The sequence below is a fragment of the Dipodomys spectabilis genome, unplaced genomic scaffold (genome assembly GCF_019054845.1).
Source record: "Dipodomys spectabilis isolate Male_0828 unplaced genomic scaffold, ASM1905484v1 ptg000175l, whole genome shotgun sequence".
NCBI lineage: Eukaryota > Metazoa > Chordata > Mammalia > Rodentia > Heteromyidae > Dipodomys > Dipodomys spectabilis.
In genome coordinates this window covers 5,535,044-5,555,120 of record NW_024870852.1, presented here as the reverse complement: position 1 = coordinate 5,555,120, position 20,077 = coordinate 5,535,044, and the positions used below count along the sequence as shown (strand labels likewise).

The window sequence follows — 20,077 nt, the reverse complement described above, 5'->3', positions numbered from 1 at the left end:
CCTGGGGCTTTTTTCTTTGCCATTCCTCAGGGCCTGGATGCAGTAAGGCTAGTGCTCTACCACTCGAGCCACAGAGTTACTTCTGGCTTTTTCTGAGTAGTTTTATTAGAGCTAAGGGTCTTGCGACTTTTCCTGCCAGGGCAGGCTTTGAACCGTGATTCTTGTATCTCAGCCTCTTGAGTAGCAAGGATTACAGGTGTGAACTAAGCCTTACCCAGTTTCCTCTGTGTATTCCACTTTCTCCTTCAGGCAGATAACTGAGACTTTGGGGCTACAACCAGTTAGATCTCTCCCTCTCTCTCTCTCTCTCTCAGATGAGGCCTTGTTTGGATTTATTTTGCATAGTAGTTCTAGCGAGTGTGCTTTCTGCTAACTAATGATCAGCCTGAATCTCATATAATCCTCTGAAAACTAAACTGCTCAGCAATTTTAGCCTAGCTGTATGGCAAGTCTTCACAGAAACTCAGCCAACTTGTGATGTTAATGACTGGTTTAAGTAGACAATTACTTACATGCCTGTGGTTTCTTAATTCTAAATTTCAAAAATCAGAATAATCTAAAATTCTAAGGCAACACACTTTTGTATGCGTTCAGCCCAGACTACCAGAAACTTCCATTTTACCTGCCGGATTTCCCAGTTTACGTTCCATTGTTTCATATTGGTGAATCTCCATGTTGTAATCGGAATCCCAGTGATGGCATCAATTCGAATCAACCGATTGTATGAAATCCCCAGAATGTCATCTTTCTTGCTTCCTCTAAATCTGAAGAGAAAAAATATAACACTAATTAGGAGAAACAATTGTAATTCACAGGCAATTTCTTAAAGAATGGATAAGAACATTTCTAAATTATCTTAGAAGGAGAATAAGGGATTAGCCTTCAAAAGGATGGTATTTTTACTATGAAAAACAGAATATAAACAATAGAGGAAGCTGGGCACTGATGCTCACACCTATAATCCTAGCTGAGATCTGAGGATTGTGGGTTGACACCAGGCAGGGAAAGAAAGTCTGTGAAACTCTTTTCTCCAATTAACTAGTAAAAAAGCTGGAAGTAGAGCTGTGGCTCAAGTGGTAGGGTCAGCCTTGACTAAAAAAGCTCAGGGAGGGGCTGGGAAGGTGGCTCAGTGGTAGATCGCTTGCCTTGCATGCCTGAGGCCCTGGGTTCAATTCCTCAGCACCACATAAGCAAAAAGAAAAAAGCCGGAATTGGCGCTGTGGCTCAAGTGGTAGAGTGCTATCCTGGAGCTGAAGAGCTGAGGGACAGCGCCTAGGCCCAGAGTTCAGACCCCACAACCAGACCCCCCCCAAAAAAAACAACAACAAAAAACTCAGGGACAGCTCCCAGGCCTGAGTCTAAGCCCCAAGATCTCCAGACTTACACATATAGACACATAGACACAAAGATACGCAAAGAACAGAGAGAATTAGGCTATCTTGAAGACATTATTATTATTATTATTTTAGTGGTGGTCCTGGGGTTTGAACTCAGATGAGCTCTTGCTCAGCTTTCTTGCTCATGGATGGTACTCTACCACTTGAGCCACATCTCCAGTCCTGCTTTTTGTTGGTTAGCTGGAAATGGAGTTGGGGACCCAGGGAGACTAGGTAGGATCACACTGGACCTGACTCAGGTAGTGTCAGTGGGATGATGTTGCCAGATGGCATGCTCTGATAGCAGAGCCTGTAGGATTTGCCAGGAGACAGGATATCAGTACAGAGAAACAGCTGAGTGAAGAATGATTCTGGGGACTTTGGCCTAACATCTAGGAGAGGAGTTACCTTTAGTGAGATGTAGAATAATTCAAGGAGACAGGACAGATTTAAGGGGGAAAGATCAGGGTTTCTGGACATGATGAGATGAGATACCAGTCATTAGCTAGACAAGAGAAGTTGGATGTAAGACAGTTCAGTACAGGAGAGAGCTCTGTGTTCAAGACAAAACACTTCAGAGCAACCAGCAGTTAATAGAGAGAAGCTGAATAAAATGGCTGAGTCCTATAAGGGTGAGTGTAGATGGAGTGTTTTAAGACCTGAGGTCTGTACATTGCAGTTTTCTCTGAGAAGATGAGGAAGAACCAGCAAGGAATGTCAGAGAAATGGCCAGGGAGGGAGTAGGAGAGTCAGCTGTGTTAGGAGCAAGTGGATCAGGAGGCTTTGCTCAAGTCAGGTGCCACAGGGACTGAGAGATGATGGATTTGCCTATGTGAAGGTCATGGATGACCAATGCATGACCTTGATGAGACAAATTAGGGCCAGTGAAGTAGGAGGAGATCTGTTTGGAGTGAGCAGGAAAAATAAGAGAAAGGAATAGGAGATGGTGGGTGGGTACAATATGCTTAATAGGTTCTGATGTAAAGGGTTCAGAAATGGGGGACAGTAACTCAAGGGGCATGGAAAGACAGGGTGTGATGTGAATGTGGGTGCTGCAGAAGAGAAGAATGTAATTTCTAGTTGAATAGATTACTGTCTATCTTTCATCTCTTTCATATTAGTTCCCCTACCCCCAGTACTGTGGCCTGAACTCATGGCCTTGTGTTCTCGCTTAGGCTTTTTGTCCAAGGCTGGCATTCGACTTCCTGAGTCACAGCTCCATTTCCAGCTTTTTGCTGGTTATTTGGAGATAAGATATTTAATTCTGTTTGCCAGACTGGCTTCAAACTTTGATCCTCAGATCTCAGCCTCCAGAGTAGCTAAGATTATAGGCGTGAGCCATTGGCCCAGTTCCTGTAACTTAATGTTTTTTTTTTTTTTTAAATTGTTATTATAAAGGTGAAGTACAGAAAAGTTAAAGGTACATAAGTCAGGTCAAGGGTACATAAGTTTCTTTTTGGACAATGTTACCCCCTTCTCTTGTACTCTCCTAGTTTTTCCCCTCCCATCCCACCTACAAGTTGTATAGTTCATTTTCAATGTCTAGTAAGTACCATTGTTACATTTGTTTACCCTTTGTTCCTCCATTTCTGGTTACTTTTGAAAGATTACTTCTTGGGAATCATTCTCATACCTCTTACAATGCATTTTGTTACCTTCATGCTTAACATTGCAGTTAAGTTAACCTACTTCTTGCCCAACTTGCTCCTCTCCAGCATATACGAACCCTGTGGGATGTCTCTTGCCTCCAGGGAGTTGTGAAGCAGAGACTCAGGTTTCTTGGAGTGAGGAGAACCTTACACATGGAGTCTGTTCCAGACCTGGCTTCTGATCGTAGCAAAGGAAGATTTTTACCCGATCTGCTGCCGTTGTTTCAGTCTCACCTCCATAAACATGTGTTGAAGATGGAATTACAGGTGATAGGAGGTAAAGGGACAAACAGTCTACAAAGAGGCAGTAATTGTCCTTGGACTTTTGCAGGGCCAACCTACATGGCATGGTTTATCAGGAATGTGAATTGCCATGGATTCACTAGATTTTCTCTACAGAAGAGGTTCAGAATGCCCACTGAGCATGTGCAGGAGCTAGGGATCTATAGGGTCAGAGAAATGCCCAGGGACAAAGGTAAGACTGAGCGCTAGGCTGGGTGTTCAAGTTTTTCCCACTATACAGGTCTTACTTCAGAGTTCCTAGTAAGGGTGTACATATGTGTGTGTCCAACACAAGTTTATTCTTCCTCATGTGGGGTGTGTGTGTGTGTGTGTGTGTGTGGTGTGTGTGTGCTGCTGTTGTGCATTCTAGGCAGGCAGTCTACTTACTGAACTATATCCTTAGTCCTTTTTTTGTGCTAGGGGTTAGTTACATAGTTTAGGGTGACCTTGAATTCATGATCCTCTTGCCTCTGTTTTTTGAATACTGGGATTTCAGATGTGTACCAACATGCTTGGCTTCTCCAATTCCTTCGCTAGGATGGATAAAGCAGAATAGCTGCTTATTTGGGACAAACAGTGGGAACAGATATTGTATGACATGCTTCAGTGCACAGAAAAGTCTGAATAAATCCCATGCTAGTTGAGGTAGGAGACAACGGGTTTGGGTGAAGAGCCAAGAAAACAATGAAAAATGTATTTTTGTATAAGCCAATACTTTAAAGTACAAACCACTCTCTAATTTCCAAGAGTAAAATGAGAAAGTGACAGAGTATCTGCTGTGCTACAGAATTAAACATAAATTTTGCTTCAGTGTCAGTCTTCCTTACTGAGTAAAGAAAAGAAATGTAATTTGATGGTTTTTTTTTTTTTTGTTTTTGTTTTTTGTTTTTTTTGTCGGTTGTGGGCCTGAACTCTGGGCCTGGGCACTGTCCCTCAGCTCTTCAGCTCAAGGTTAGCCCTCTATCACTTGAGCCACAGTGCCACTTCCGGCTTTTTCTGCTTATGTGGTGCTGAAGAATCGAACCCAGGGCCTCATGCATGCAAGGCAAGCGCTCTACCACTGAGCCACCTTCCCAGCCCCAGAAATGTAATTTGATTGATTGATTGATGTTTGTCAGATCATGGAGCTTGACCTCGGGGTCTGGGCACTGGTCCTGAGCTTTTTCACTTAAGGCTAGCAGTCCTACCTCTTTGAGCCACAGTGCTACTTCTGGTTTTCTGGTGGTTAATTGGAGATAAGAGTCTCATGGATGTACCTGTCCAGGCTGACTTTGAACTATGATCCTCAGATCTCAGCCTCCTGAGTAGCTTGGATTACAAGTGTGAGCCAACAGTGCCTGGCTTGTAATTAAATTTAACAGGATGTGTATGGTCAATATTTTGGAAATCAATCATGTCACATGCTAGGCTGAGCTATCAGATTACCAACAAGGACACTGGGTTAAATGACAAGGGGTTCCCCTGACTAGCAAGTGACCTTGACAGGTCACGGAAACTCTTTTTTCCTGTCTCAGCATTCTCATCCATAAAATACAGGAATGTAATAGAGGGTCCCCTACAGGGCTTTAAGAGCTGGAGTTCTTCAAAGGCCAAGGAGAATGAATGAATTGGTGACTACCCAAAAAGTCTAGGGGAACATTAAGATGTGGGATTTGTCTGAGCCTCTGTCTGGAAACCTAAATGTTTTATAAAGCCGCATACAGGCAGGCAGGGGAAACCTGTCAGGAAGAATGCCACAGATTGCATAAAACCAGCAGCTGGCATTTTACCCCTGGTTTTGTAAAGGCAGTTGCGCTAAAGGAAGAAAATCTGCTTTTAAGACTTATTTTCTTTCCCATGATTAGCTGAATCCAGGGAGTGTTAGGACTTTAGTTAGAAGGTATGGAAAACTTTCTTTTTTCTTAGCCACAGTCCAAAGTATTTGAACTACTTTGTGAAAGGACAAAATTCTAAAATAAGAAGAGGTTGACATTTTAGGCTGAGAACAAACTAGGCTTTAAGAAAGTCACCTAAAATTGTCATCTGGGCACTTGGAGGGCTGATGCAGGAAAATCACAGGCCAGCCTGACTACATAGTGATATTCTGTCCCAAATACCCCTACCTCCCTCCTCAAAGGCAAATGAACCCTGTAATCACCTGACGAGGTAGTAGGTGAGGCCAAATTCTGGAAGCGATTGCCATGCCTGGATGAACCGCAGCTTTGCTTCAACCAGGGACATCTGGGCCACGTTCTGATGAGCTTCCAGGATCCGGGTGGCCAGCTAAGCACAAACAGACTCTCCTCAGTGGTTTTTAATCATCACACTAACTCCACAGCCCCAAACAAGAACAGGCTATAAAAGCTCCATGTCCATTTCCAGGCAGATAATTCACGCTCATTGGTTCTTCCATTCTTTTTCTCCACTATGACTCGAGAGGAGGTACAAGTCAGCTAACACATTCATTTCTATGGTTCTTAAAAATGAGGAGTTAAGCTGGGTGCCGGTGGTGATGGTTTATGCTTATAATCCTAGCTACTTAGGAGGCTGAGATCTGAGGATTGTGGTTTGAAGCCAGCCCAGGCAGAACAGTCCCTGTGAGAGTCTTATCTCCAATCAACCATGCAAAAACTGGAAGTGGAGCTGTGGCTCAAAGTGGTTGAGCACTAACCTTGAGCAAAAGAGCTCAGGGACAGGGCCAAGGCCCTGAGTTCAAGCCCCATAAAAACCAAGTAAAAAAGGGGGAATTTTGGGTTCCTCTTTTTGGGTTATGTGGAGTGTTCATGAGGGTAATCCTACCTTACTTACAAAGCTCATGTGTGCTGCTTTTATGGAGGCCTATGTTAATGTTTAACTTTCAGAAACAAAATAATTTTATTCTTAATTAAAGTCAATCTGGGACTACCATCATGTTCAGACAGCTGCTGAGTCACCTCTCACCAAATTAACAGTAACTTACTAAAAGCATCTCATACATAGAACATAGTTAAATTTCCCTAACAACCCAATTTTTAAGATTAGGGTCTTAAGTAGGTGGAATTCCTCCTTGTATTTCTGAACGCAGGTCATCTAGACAAATAAATGGCCAGGCAGGATTTGCAGTACCTGTTTAGACTTGTGTTTTTTGGCACACCGAGGAGACACAAAACACTCCGGGTTCATGTCCATGTTTTCAAGACTGGAAGCCATGTGAACAGAGGAGTTGCGGTTTTTCATCCTCAGAAAGGAAAGGATGTTGAGGACCTCGGGCTGGTAGGAGCTGTCTGCCATGGTTTTGCCCTTTGATGCCAAAATGCAGGCAGCCATCCAGCGGGCATATTGATTCTCCTGCAACAAATGGCAGAGGGCACAGGAACAAGGTCAAGTGCAAAGCCAACTTTCTGTAATTCTAGAGCAGGGCTTGGGTTCTATGACACAACTCCAGGGCATCTATAGCTTTTGAGTGTTGTATTGAGTTTCTAGATGCTAAAGGGCTGAGAATAGCAATGACAGCGTTGACCTATTTTGTTCAGAAAACTTTGCATTTGAAAACAACCCAAGGATTTTAGGCACCAGTGGTTCATGTCTGCAATCCTAGCTACTCAGGAGGCTGAGATCTGAGAACCGTTGTTCAGAGCCAGCCTAGGCAGAAAAGTCTGTGGGACTCTTATCTCTAATTCACTGCAAAAAGATGAAGTAGAGGTATAGCTCAAGTGGTAGAACACCAGCCTTGAGTGGAAAAGCTCAGGGAGGCCCTGAGTTCAAGCCTTTGTATCAGAACAACAACAACAAAAAGAACCAAGAAACAAGAACCATCAAACACAGACAGGTAAAACCCCAAATTACCAGACAACTTCCTAAATATGCATTTGCATTTCATCTCATCTCTGATCTCTTTGGCAAAAGAAAATAGTGAAAATCATTAATCAATTTCCTACATTATCTATTTCCTAATCTTAAGGTAGCCGTCAGGGATGTAACAGGATCTGACGCGGTAAGTGACAGTCTTTACTGTTGTACAATGTTTGTGCTTTTTTATTTTTATTTGTCTGAGACCCAGACTTGAACTTGCTATCTGCTGCTTTTGATCATTGCCTAGAGCTCTACCAACCAAGCCAGGTCTCCAACCCCTCTGTGCTCACTTTTGACCTCAGGGAGTGAGCAGTCCCAGCAGCTGCAGGATGCAGTGAATACAGAAATCCCTCACATCCCAGCAGGGATGGTACGCTGTATTTCTGGTCTCAATTGCTAGCCTCCTGATACTCAGACCCTTTCCCATGGAACCCTATAGTCTAACTCCCAGCCTTTCACCTGTTTTCATGAATGGGGCCAATGGCATGTGTGTGCAACTGATGGCAGGCCACATTTGGCAGCAAATGGGTTGTAAGTTGCCCTCTTGCATATCTATCATCACCATGACAAGAGCTCCCGCCTCCCTCCCAGATAACCTGGGGTCCAGAATAAATAAAATCAGGGCAAACTAGACCTGTGGCTTAAAGCAGATTTGACCAGCTAATACCAGCTTGAAAGGACAGATCCCTTGCCCAACTGTTGATCTTTCAGCAACAAATGTTGATTACTAAACGCCATTGTAATTTTGTCATATTGGGACACTTGTTACAAAGCAGGAGCTGGCTGGCACAATACTGCTCTATTTTGAGAAAGTACCTCACAGAGATCGTTTGGTTTCTCCTTTACCAGGGATTGAGGTATGAGTTCTTAATTTTAGGATGTCCAAAAGCATGTCTATACAACCACTCTATTTCTCACTCAATTATCCAATAAATTGCATGAGATATTTAACATTTCATCATACAATAGTTTTTGCGTGACTGTAGACTAATATAAGCAAATGTCTGAAGCATGTTTAAGGTAGGCTAAGCAAGAATGTTCATAGATTAGGGGGAGTAAATGCATTTTGACGTCATGGTACTTTCAAGGTTTATTGGGCTCTAACACCATTGTATGTAGAGGAACATCTGTATGGTTTGCATTTTGGATTAACAAACGTGAAGTGAATTGTGAGTCTTTTTTTTTAAATCATCATTTTACTTACATGTTCACATCTCAAATATACTTCATTCATGCCATCAGCCACAGGGATTAGTAACTTGATTCCAAATTTTCTCCCAGCTACATTCACATCGGGCACAACTTCACAGCCTGAAGGACACAAGTCAGGACAAACTCGAGTTCTGAGAAGACTATGATAAATAACAGGCATGAATCTAAAAAGACTTTGAATATTAACCCTTCAGACTTACTTCTCTCTCCTGGAAAATGGCAGAACACGTGATAGCATCAGTTAAAGGAAATGAAATAAGGCAGGAACAATTAACGTGGATAAAGAAAAATGACTTTCAAGCCGGGAGCTGGTGGCTCACGCGGGTAATCCTAGCTACTCAGGAGGTTGAGATCTGAGGATCGCGGTTCAAAGCCAGCCCGGGCAGGAGAGACCGTGAGACTCCGATCTCCAATAAACCACCAGAAAAACGGAAGTGGCGCTGTAGCTCAAGTGGTAGAGCGCTCACCTTGAGCTGAAGAGCTGAGGGACAGCGCCCAGGCCCAGAGTTCAAGCCCCACGGCCGACAAAAAAAAACAAAAAAAAAGAAAAATGACTTTCATCCAAGTACTAACCAGGCCCAATCCTGCTTAGGTTGAGATTGGGTACATTTAGGGTTGGTCCGGCTGTAGCCTAAAATATTTTTTTCCCTTAGCTGGGTGCTGGTGGCTCACGCCTGTAATCCTAGCTACTCAGGAGGCTGAGATCTGGGGATCACAGTTCAAAGCTAGCCTGGGTAAGAAAGTCCATTAGACTCTTATCTCCAATAAAACACCAGAAAACCAGAAGTAGCACTGTGGGCTCAAGTGGTAGAGCACTAGCCTTGAGCTGAAGAGTTGAGGGACAGTGCCCAGGCCCAGAGTTCAGGCCCCATGACCAAAAAAAAAAAAAAATCCCTTATGATTTCTTTAGATTAAAAAAAAAATCAACTGAATTCATTTTTCAAGCTGTTAGAACCTGGAGGTTCAAACAAACCCTGATTGTCATGACAGAAAATGAGTACACTGATTGCTTAAATATTTCAAATATGGTTATAGTCCCTTCCAGAGATAAGAATAGATACTCATGTGACACTGAATTAATGTCGCTATTCTTGGATTTATTTAATCAATTAATTAAGCAATATAGGGCTCTGTGCATGCTCAGTACACATTCTGTTGCTGAATTCCTTTACCAGCCCAGACATAACTGAATTCAGAAAGCTCCTCAGGACTTGCAATGTCTCATGAGCTACATTTAACATACACCAATCATGACAGCTTCATAGACTGGACACCCTGGAAAAGAAAGGTCAGCAAAGCCAAATGCCAGTAGCTAAGCCTGTAATCCTAGCTACTTAGGCGGCTGAGAACTGGGGATGGAGACAGAAATAAGAGACTCATCTCCAATTAACCAGCAAAAAGCTAGAAGGAAGGCATAGAGTGGTAGAGCACAAGGTCCCGAGTTCAAGCCCCAGTATTGGAACTTGTGTGTGTGTGTGTGTGCGCGCGCGCATGTGTGTGCGCGTGTGCACATACACAAGCCCACTCATGCAGCATTGCACAGATAACCATGTTTACTAGACCACCTCTAAGGTTCTCACTGAAGGAGGATAAAGGAGCTGCCATCCGAGAAGCAGTGATGTACAGAGACTCCTCTGGAAGTAAATATCACTTGATTTTTTAAAGGAATCTTGCTTCAGTCTGCTTGCCAACTCAAAGCCACAGTGAGATACAGAATGCTCTTACCTCTAAGGTTTAGTTTTTCTACTGGTTCTCCATGTTCAAGTTCCTTATTTTTAAAGTATGCGATAGATGTGTCTTTAAAGACAAACCAGTATTGCTTGAAAGCTTTTAATATTAGCTTCTTGGGCCTGCAAATTAAAGTACAATAAGCATTAAGATACTAAATCCCACCACCCAGAACTGCAGACACATTATAAAATTCGACATTAAGGTGCTATACAGGCCTTGTGGATAATGTTCATTATTTAAAAAAAAAAAAAACAGAACACTTTGTGATCTCCCTCCCTCCCTTTCTCTCTCTCTCTCTCTCTCTCTCTCTCTCTCTCTCTCTCTCTTCCTCTCCCCCCTTTCATTTTTGGCAGTACTGGGATTTGAACTCAAATCAAAACTGGGTCTTGTTTTGGCTAGGCATTTGCTGTTGTGTAGATCAAATCCACTGAGCTGGATTCTCAGACTGATAAGAGAGAAATAGGGGTGCTACTATGGTATACAAAAATTCATGCCCGGGCCCAGGAGTTAGAGCTCTAATCCACACTCTAGCCCTGCCCCTGCCTTACCCTGGACGTGTGGGCAAAAGAATCCACCTTCCTGGGCCGTGGGTACCACCTTTATATGATGAGGAAGGTCGCAGTCTGAAACGCGCACACCTTTCATGGAGATGCAGTAAAGTCACCTGTGCGAGGGGCCTCCTATCATGTCTGACCCGACCCAAATGCTCAGTATGTTGTTATGCTGTGCCTGGCAGACCCGCAGGACCCGGCACCATGGGGCGTCTCAGCATGTGTTCTTTTCGTTTCTTTTTTTTTGGGGGGGGGTGTTCTCCTTTCCATGTTTTTTCAATTGTGAAATTACCATACAGAGGGGTTACAATCACATGGGCAAGGTAATGAGTACATTTCTTATCAAGCATTGTTGTCTCCTCCTTTGTTTCCCCTTCCCATCCCTTCCCATCTCCCCCGCTCCCCCACACCCCTGCCAAAGTTGTAAAGTTCGTTTTTTGACATCATGACTTGTACTTCTCATTGTTGCAATGGGTCCACCTGTATCCCTATTTAAACGATTTGTTTTTTCCCTTCCCTTCCACAAAGTATACCAACATCGAATACAGTGAAAGCAGGGGTTATACTGTGGGGGAGGGACATATAAAGCAACTAAGAAATCATCTTATAAATATGTTAGAAACAATCGCAAGAAAGAAAAAACATTTGAATACTTATCTTGGGGTTCATTTCGCCTAACATCAACTTATCTGACCTTTTCTGCTTGTCTTAGACACATACTAGTTATTGGAAATAAGAGAAACCATGGGACCTATGTTTCTTTGGGCCTGGCTTATTTCTCTTAATATAATTTTTTCCAAGTCTTTCCATTTCCTAACAAATGGGGTGGTGTCATTCTTTCTGATGGAGGCATAGAATTCAATTGTGTATATATACCACATTTTCTTGATCCATTCATCTACTGAGGGGCATCTGGGTTGGTTCCATATCTTAGCTATGGTAAATAATTAGCATATTTTCTGGAGCTGAAGATAGCTGTTGCCTCTGACAGCACAGGCTGCACATTAAATGATGTAAAAACCAGTGAAAAGTGAGCAGTCTTTTCTACATAATTGAGTCTTAATCATTAAGAAAAGCCACCAGAAAATTCCCAGCAGACCATCTCTATAGCTCATCTCTATCAACTCTACTGCTATTAAAAGATATATATATATATATATATATGCATATCTATATAATTTTTTGGAGAAGATAGATATCTACCAGTGGTCTCTGTTGTAGTCTGTGATTGACAAGGCTGATGCTCTCCAAAATATGAAATGTGAGTGAGAGCTGGGGAGGGAAGAAGCTACAGATAGGCAGAGAAAAGAAAAATCATGAATTGTGGCTGGGAGCTGGTGTTCATGCCTATAATCCTAGCTACTCAGGAGGCTGAGATCTGAGGATCACGGTTTGAAGCCAGGCTAGGCAGAAAAGTTCCTGTGAGACTCTTATCTCTATCAAACTACTCAAAAAAGCTGGAAGTGGAAGTGGAGCTGTGGCTCAGAGTTCAAGCCCCACCACCAGAACAACAACAAAAAATAGCTGGAAGTGGTGAAGTGGCTCAAGTGGTTGAGTGTTAGCCTTGACCACAAAGAGGTTCAGGGACAGTGCCTAGGCCCTGAGTTCAAGCCCCAGGATGGGCGCGCGCACACACACACACACACACACACACACACACACACACACACTCACACACACACACCCCACACCACACCACACCCCACACCACACCACACCACACCACAAAACATGAATTGTGTACGATTTCATGGAACAAAATCTAACCTAACCCTGGGGCTAGATTACGGTATCTCATATCAGGGCAGGCTTTTGCATTCAATAGGAGAGACAGTTAGCACCAGTGGCTGTTTCCTGTAATCTCAGCTACTTAGGATGCAGAGACCTAGAGGATTGCACTTCAAAGCCAGACCAGGCAGAAAAGTCCATGAGACTTTATCTCCCATTAGCCAGTAAAAAAGGAGGTCTGGAGGCATGCTTCATATAGAAGAGCACCATCCAGGGGCTGGGAAGGTGGCTCAGTGGTAGAGCACATGCCTTGCATGCCTGAGGCCCTGGGTTCGATTCCTCAGCACCATATAAGCAAAAAGAAAGAAGTGGTGCTGTGGCTCAAGTGGTAGAGCGCTAGCCTTGAGCTGAAGAGCTGAGGGACAGCGCCTAGGCCCAGAGTTCAGGCCCCACGACCGGACCCAAAAAAAAAAAAAGAGCATCATCCATGAGCAAGAAAGCCAACCAAGAGAGCAAGGCCCTGAGTTCAAGCCCCAGTTTGGGGAGAAAAAAGTATACAGAAGAAGAATGTAAGCTTGGTGTTACCACGCTTCTGTAGAACATCAGTACTAGTCTTTCCTTAGCTAAAAATATATTGTCATCATAAAGAGAAGGGAGAAGGCTATCATATTAAAACAAACATATGCATAACCCTGCCCTCAAAACTCCAATGCAGGGCTGGGAAGGTGGCTCAGTGGTAGAGAGCTTGCCTTGCATGCTTGAGGCCCTGGGTTCGATTCCTCAGCACCACATAAGCAAAAAGAAAAAAGCCGGAAGTGGTGCTGTGGCTCAAGTGGTAGAGTGCTAGCCTTGAGCTGAAGAGCTGAGGGACAGCACCCAGGCCCAGAGTTCAGGCCCACAATTGGACCCCCCCCAAAAAACAACAAAAAAAAAACAACCTCCAATGCATTATAGGAGAATATTACACTAAATTATAAAGTAAATTTGAAGAACATTGGATGGAGTCCATGTTCCCAAGAATCAGAAAGCTTCTGTACTGAAATAGTATCTATCATGTTCAGAATTGTAATTAATATAATTCTTTGGAAAATGTCTGAAATCTTGAAACTATAATCAAAAGATATAGCTAACAAGGTCTTGGTTTAGTCCTGGGTATATAAATCTTTCTCTCTAACATCAGGAATGAAATTCTCCTATAAGATGTCTTTAAGAGTATCCCCAAATCTCAGATTCCTTCTGTGTCCTTCTGGCTGGAAGCCTGTCTTCCAGACTATTTCCAATTCATCCATAAAGCAAATAATTATTAACCAATAATGACTGGTCTATTCTGAGCTCCAGAGGTTGGGCAGGTGGCATGGGGGAAGTAAAGATGTTGTCTGGCTGGGAAATGATTTACTGAACAACCAGACTGTCTTCTATCCTTACAGATCTCACAATTTAAAGAGAGAAGCACACAAAATACATAGAATTCAATGGAACATGGCAACGCCTGTAAGAAGGAAGTTCTCTGAAGGGGCAGTATTTTAGCTGAGAATGGAGGATGAGTTATGAATTTCTTGGAAGAACAAGAAATAGTCATTTCAGAAGTGGTGATTGCGCCTGGTGAGTACAGGGTGTGTCAGAGCTGGGCACGTTATTCAGTTAAACATTTCTTAAAGACCTTCCTCGGGCTGCGCACTGTAAGGTCATGGAGATGGGGGAGGGGGAGTTTGTGCAGCTGCAATATTTCCATGAGAAGAGTACAAGAGCAACAGGAAAAGCAAAAAAGATAGGGTATAGGGTTAGTGTGGGTCTTTGAATGCCTTGCTGAAGAGCTGGACTTTATTTTCTCGAAGGAGAGTTCAGAGTCTCTGGCACTCATCAGAACAGAAAGGGAATTTGTTAAGAGATGGCTGAGACCCAGACATTCAAAGCCAGCAGGTACGTGTTAGGACCTGGACACCAAGCTGGCTCCCCGTGCCAGTAACAATTGGCCTAGACCAGGAATGAAATGGACACACTCTGTGTGTGTGTGTGTTGTTACTACAGCTTGAACTCAGGGCCTGGGTGTTAACCCTTAGCTTTTTTTCACTCAAGGCTAGCACTTGTGCCAGGTCATCCAGCTAGTGTGTGTGTGTGTGTGTGTGTGTGTGTGTGTGTGTGTGTGTGTGTGTGTGTGTGTGTGTGTGTGTGTGTGTGTGTGTGTGTGTGTGTGTGTGTGTGTGTGTGTGTGTGTGTGTGTGTGTGTGTGTGTTGAAGCTAGGATTCACATTGCCTGTCTTATGCTGAAGCCCATGGTGTTTCCATTGAACCATGAACTTGCCTAATGAATATGCAATCATAGCCAATACTGGTCTCTTCCTCTGAGGAACTACTTTTCTCCTTCAAGATTACTTACCTAAATAATTTCAGATTATCTGCAAGTTTAGGGATATCAGTAATGTCCTCCTAAGGAAAAAAAATAGCATTTAGTAAGCAGAAATTTCATAGACAGGGCTTATATATTATGCTGGTACCACCTAATAGGGTAGCCACTTACTGGATGTAGTTTTGCAATTGTTTTTTTTTTTCTTTTTTGGGGGTTGTTGTTGGTGGTCATGGTGGTGGTGAGGAGTTTGAACTTGGGGCCTGGACACTGTTCCTTAGCTCTACCATTCAACCCACAGTTCCATTTCCATCTTTTTGGTGGTTAATTGGAGATAGAAGTCTTAGGGAGTTTCCTACCTGGGCTGGCTTTGAACTGTGACCCTTAGATCTCATACTCTTGAGTAGGTAGCATTACAGGTACAAGTCCCCACCTCCCAGATTAGTTTTGCAATTGTAGTAAATTCAAATGAAATAAAATGAGAATATCAGTTCCTTAGTCATAGTGGTCACATTTCTACTAGTTCCTTTTGTGGGAGGAGAGGGCTGGGATGGAATGGGGAACACAGGAGTTCTTGGCTATAAAGTTCTGTTTTTTAATTTTGGAATGTAATTTAGGTGATAATTTAATACTGATTAGTATATTTACCTGTTTTTCATTTTTCTGTATGTGTCATACAGGTACATGCCTATAATCCTAGCTACTGGGGAGGGTAAGATTTGAGGATCAGGGTTCAAAGACAGTGAGTCATTGAGACTCTTATCTCCAATTAATCACATAAGAAGTCAGAAGTGTGGCAAGCGGTAGAGCATTGGCTTTGAACAAAAGAAGCTCAGAGGCAGTGCCCAGGCTCTGAGTTAAAGCCCCAGAATGAACACCAAAGAAACGAACAAAAACAAACAAAAAAGCCCCCACCAACATCCTCTGTTCTACCATTCAAGCAGAAAGTCTGAATTTAAAATGATGACTTTCATGCACAAACAGAATTCTTCTTTAAGAAAAATGTAACCAGCCATATCTAGGTCACTGATTAAACCCTACAGGAGCTTGCCTGTTCAAAGTTCATTCGGGGAAAGGAGAATGGGCTGGTGCTTGTGTTCAAACTGAGAAGTCTATTGTTTAGTGGCACATTAAAAAGTATTGAAGGAAGAAGACAGGATTTCCCATGTATAATAAGAAGGATCCATTTCTTGTTCTATTTACTTAATGGTCAGAGTAGCTGCAATTTCCTGGGGCCCATGTCTCTGACCACTGAGATAGAGCACTGTGTGCTGTGTCTCCATAGGCTCTTGGCATTTAGCTTGAATCAAATATTTGTTCTTATATGAAACCAATTTCCTATTTTAAGGCATTTAATGATAAGAGAACCTACAGTGAACACAGAAGAATGTAGTGACTTGTTTTTAATCTGTCAGCACTGTTTGGATCCGGTTACAATGGGCCCACCTTAAATGTGACTAGACGAATAATCATGCCTACCATGGATGAACCATCAGAGTGTCACTCAATGAATGAATCAAACAGGAGGGGAATTCCAATTTCTCATGCTGCTGTTCAGCCATATTTTATGGATAAGGAGCAAAGGATGATCAGCTTTTTTTTTTTGGTGGCATTTGGGCTAGAATCTAGGATCTTGTACATGTTAAGCAAATACTCTACCACTTGAGTCACAACATTGCCCCTACTGCCCCCCCCCAAGTTTTCTATTAAATTTTTTTTTAATTTTCATATTGGTGGGCTGGTCCTCAAACTTTCCATCCACCTGCTGCTTCCTCCTGAGTAGCACACATTACTACACTTGGCTTGATGAACCAGTTATTTTTTATCTTCTACTGGAAGGTTTTTGTTTATCTATTTCCTGAAGTCAGAAAGGTTCAGGAATGCTGAACCACAAGACCCTAGAAAAAGGTCCCCACTTCCATAACTTTGCCCAGTAGAAATCTATGACCAGGTAAATAGATTTTCTTTGTTCTTACAGCAGCCCCATGCCATAGACATGAGAGTTCTTTCTGGATGTGAGGAATCAGTTCCAAGTTCTATGCTAGTGAAGTGTAGATCATAGCAGTCTTTCTCATAGTACCATTCCAACTTGTCCCCAGGAAGAAATAAAATACAAAAAGTATTGTTAGGGTTAGGGCTAGGACTCAAGAGGGAGAGAGCTATTCTAGCAAGTGTGAGGCCCTGAGTTCAAATATCAATACTGCCCCAAAGAGACAAACAAGCAAGCAAACCTCCTCAAAGTACTGTTATTAGTTGTGATGAAAATATCCTATGGTCCCTTGCTGAGATAATCTGAGAAAAAATTAGTTCTTGCTAAGTTTAAGCTTGTCACTTGAAGATCATGTTTTCTCTTTTCCAAATCAGATGAAATAGCCCCTTCTCTCCTAATTTCTTTCTTTCTCTCTCTCTCCCCCCTCTCTTTCTTTCTCTCATTCCTTCTTTCTTCTTTCTCTCCCTCCTTACCTCTTTCCCTCTCCCCTTTCCCTCCCTCCCTTCCTCCCTCTCTTTCCTTCCTTCCTTCCTCTTTCTTTCTTTCTTTTCTCTCTTTCTTTCTTTCTTTCTTTCTTTCTTTCTTTCTTTCTTTCTTTCTTTCTTTCTTTCTTTCTTTCTTTCTTTCTTTCTTTCTTTCTTCTCTTTCTCTCTTTCTCCCTGACTAGTCCTGGGGTTTGAACTTAAGACCTGGGTACTGTCCCTGAGCCTCTATGTGCTCAAGGCTAGTGCTCTACCACTTGAGTCACAGCACCACATCTGGCTTTTTTGGAGTAGTTTATTGGAGCTAAGAATCTTACAGACTTTCCTGCCTGGGCTGGCTTTGAATCACGATCCTCAGATCTCAGCCTCCTGAGTAGCTAGGATAGGCGTGAGCCACTGCTGCCTGGCTTATAGCCTCTTTTTTTCTAATTTTACAAAGCTCATCTATGTTTGTCCAACAGAACAAAGCCACCATTCTGAGTGAACAGGAGAGTTCATACCAAAGTGGTGTCTGCTTTTCCACCTTCAAGAGTCACTTCCAAATTAGACAGTGCTGCTTCGACTTCATCGACCTCGGACTCGTGTGCACAATCCTGGATGTCAGCGGACAATGACAGCTTGCTGATGTGGTACTACAATTAGAGATGTTTAAGAAACGTTATCACAACAAATAGGTCCATAAGCCATTTGCTTTGCTTTGGAGAGAATTCTCCTGGCATCCCCAACATCTCCTGAAAAGCGGACCCTTGCCTGTGGCAGGTCAATGACATTTCCACCTGACCACTTGGCCCACAAAGTCTTCACTTAGTCATGTTCACACTTGGTTTGTCCTCATCACTGACTGGGCACTGTTGGCTCAAGCTTGTAATCCTAGCTCCTCTGGAGGCTGGGATCTGAGAATTGTGGTTCAAAGTTAGCCTAGACAAGTCTGACATTCTTATCTCCAATTAACCACTGAAAACAGTGGAAGTGGAATTGTAGCTCAGGTGGTACAGTGCTAGCTTTGAGCTAAAAAGCTCAGGGATAGCACATAGGCCATGAGAGTGCAAGCCTCAGAGCGTGCGGGCGCACACGCACACACACACACACACACACACACACACACACACACACACACACACACACACACACAGAACTGCACAACAGATACCTTACCTAGGATTTGCACCTGTGCAGATTAGTATTTTCAATTTAAATGTATTCTCTTTGAGTTCACTAATTTCAGCAAAGATGCACACAGCATAAAGAGTACAAAACTTCCATCAGCACTTGGTTTGTCATGGAGTCCCCGTACCTGCAGTGCCGCGAAGATCATCATTTCCTCCTCTGTGCAGTCAATTTCTTCCAGGAGAACTGCCCACCTGGCCTGTTCATAGAGCTGGTTTATCCGGACAGCGTCGTACTAGAGAAAGAGACAGTGTTGAGTATGAGTGTATGCATGTGTGTGTGTGCACGTATGTGTGTGTGCATGTATGTGGTGGGTACATTTATAGCACAAAGATTCTAGAACTCTCCAGGCCATTTTCTTTTTTTTTTTGGGGTCTGGTTGTGGGGCCTGAACTCTGGGCCTGGGCGCTGTCCCTCAGCTCTTCAGCTCAAGGCTAGCGCTCTACCACTTGAGCCACAGCACCACTTCTGGCTTTTTTCTTTTTGTTAGTGTGGTGCTGAGGAATCGAACCCAGGGCCTCATGCATGCAAAGCAAGCGCTCTACCACTGAGCCACCTTCCCAGCCCCAGGCCATTTTCTACGAATCAGGTGCACTATATTTTCATTTAGAAAACTGGGTGGACATTTTATCTTTCCATTGCCACAGTGTCCCACTGTATTCAGTATTTTCTGGAGCTTCTTCAAAGGGGCAAGTTGACCCTTCTCAGTGTTGTCAATGCTGTGGGGTAAGAAAGACTTGTGCAGAAATGAGTGGGTGGAATTCAGGAGGTGGGACTCATGACTCTTAAAAAAGTCTTCGGTTTTTTAAAAATTGTTTTTTGTTTTTGACTTTGCACCAGCAAAGTCAACACCTTTGGCTGGCTCAGCTTTTTCCAAAATGAAACAAAAACCAATATCAGAACAGGTATAGCATCACTATTCCTTGTGGCCCCAAACTGTTAACAATCCAATGTCCCTCACTGAGCTGGCAGATAAATAATGAAATGTGGCCCTGCTATACAATGGAGTGCTACTTGACAAGAAGAGGGAGGACACTGCTGATACAGACAAGCACAGGGAGCCTCAGACGCATGCCTGGTGAAGAATCCATTCACAGAGGATGACAGCCTGTATGGATCATCTGCAGGAAATTTCTAGACAAGGCAAACTTTGAGACAGAAGGCAGATGGCTGGGCCTGGGTAGGCACACTGGTTGGGTGACTGGCCAAAAATATGTTTGAAGGATCTATTTTGGAAAGGTTGTTGTTCTAGTGTATAAACATGTATTAAATGACACTTTTTATACTTACAGTAGTATATAAATTATAGGTCAATCAAGATTAGACAGCTAAAAACACCTCATGCATGATGTGCATGAAACTATCTTCCTGAGTCTTTGAGACACATAGAGAGAGAAAAAGGAAGAAGAATGAAAAGGAGAAGGAGAAGGAGGAGGATGGAGAGGGAGGGAGGAAAGGAAACAGGAGGAAGAGAGGAGAGAGGAGGAAAGAGGAGAGGGAGAGAAAGAGGTAAGAAGAGAGGGAGGGAAGAGCGTTCATATAGATGGATTGCTTTTAATAATAATGTAGTATGGATATGACATAATATATTTAACCAGGTCTCTTCTGATAGACAGTAAGCAGTTTCCCATCTTTTCCTGCAACAAATAATGTAACAATAACTTTCCTTGTATACATATATACTTTTATGGTGCTGAGGACCAAACTCAGGGCTTTGTACTTGCTAGGCAAGTGTTCTTCCATTGTTCTGAATCC

At 43.0% G+C, this 20,077-nt stretch overlaps 1 protein-coding gene across 1 annotated transcript in view; it reads right to left on the bottom strand.

Moving 5' to 3' along the window:
* Fermt1 (FERM domain containing kindlin 1) overlaps window positions 1-20,077 on the bottom strand; it is a 41,220-nt gene that overhangs the window by 2,355 nt on the left and 18,788 nt on the right. The window contains exons 7-14 of the mRNA XM_042694761.1: window positions 18,450-18,557; window positions 17,656-17,787; window positions 14,717-14,766; window positions 10,055-10,179; window positions 8,322-8,428; window positions 6,392-6,613; window positions 5,445-5,569; window positions 623-764 (exon numbers count right to left, since the gene is read on the bottom strand). Coding sequence (XP_042550695.1) covers window positions 623-764; window positions 5,445-5,569; window positions 6,392-6,613; window positions 8,322-8,428; window positions 10,055-10,179; window positions 14,717-14,766; window positions 17,656-17,787; window positions 18,450-18,557 — 1,011 coding nt within the window. The remainder of the gene's footprint in view (window positions 1-622; window positions 765-5,444; window positions 5,570-6,391; window positions 6,614-8,321; window positions 8,429-10,054; window positions 10,180-14,716; window positions 14,767-17,655; window positions 17,788-18,449; window positions 18,558-20,077) is intronic.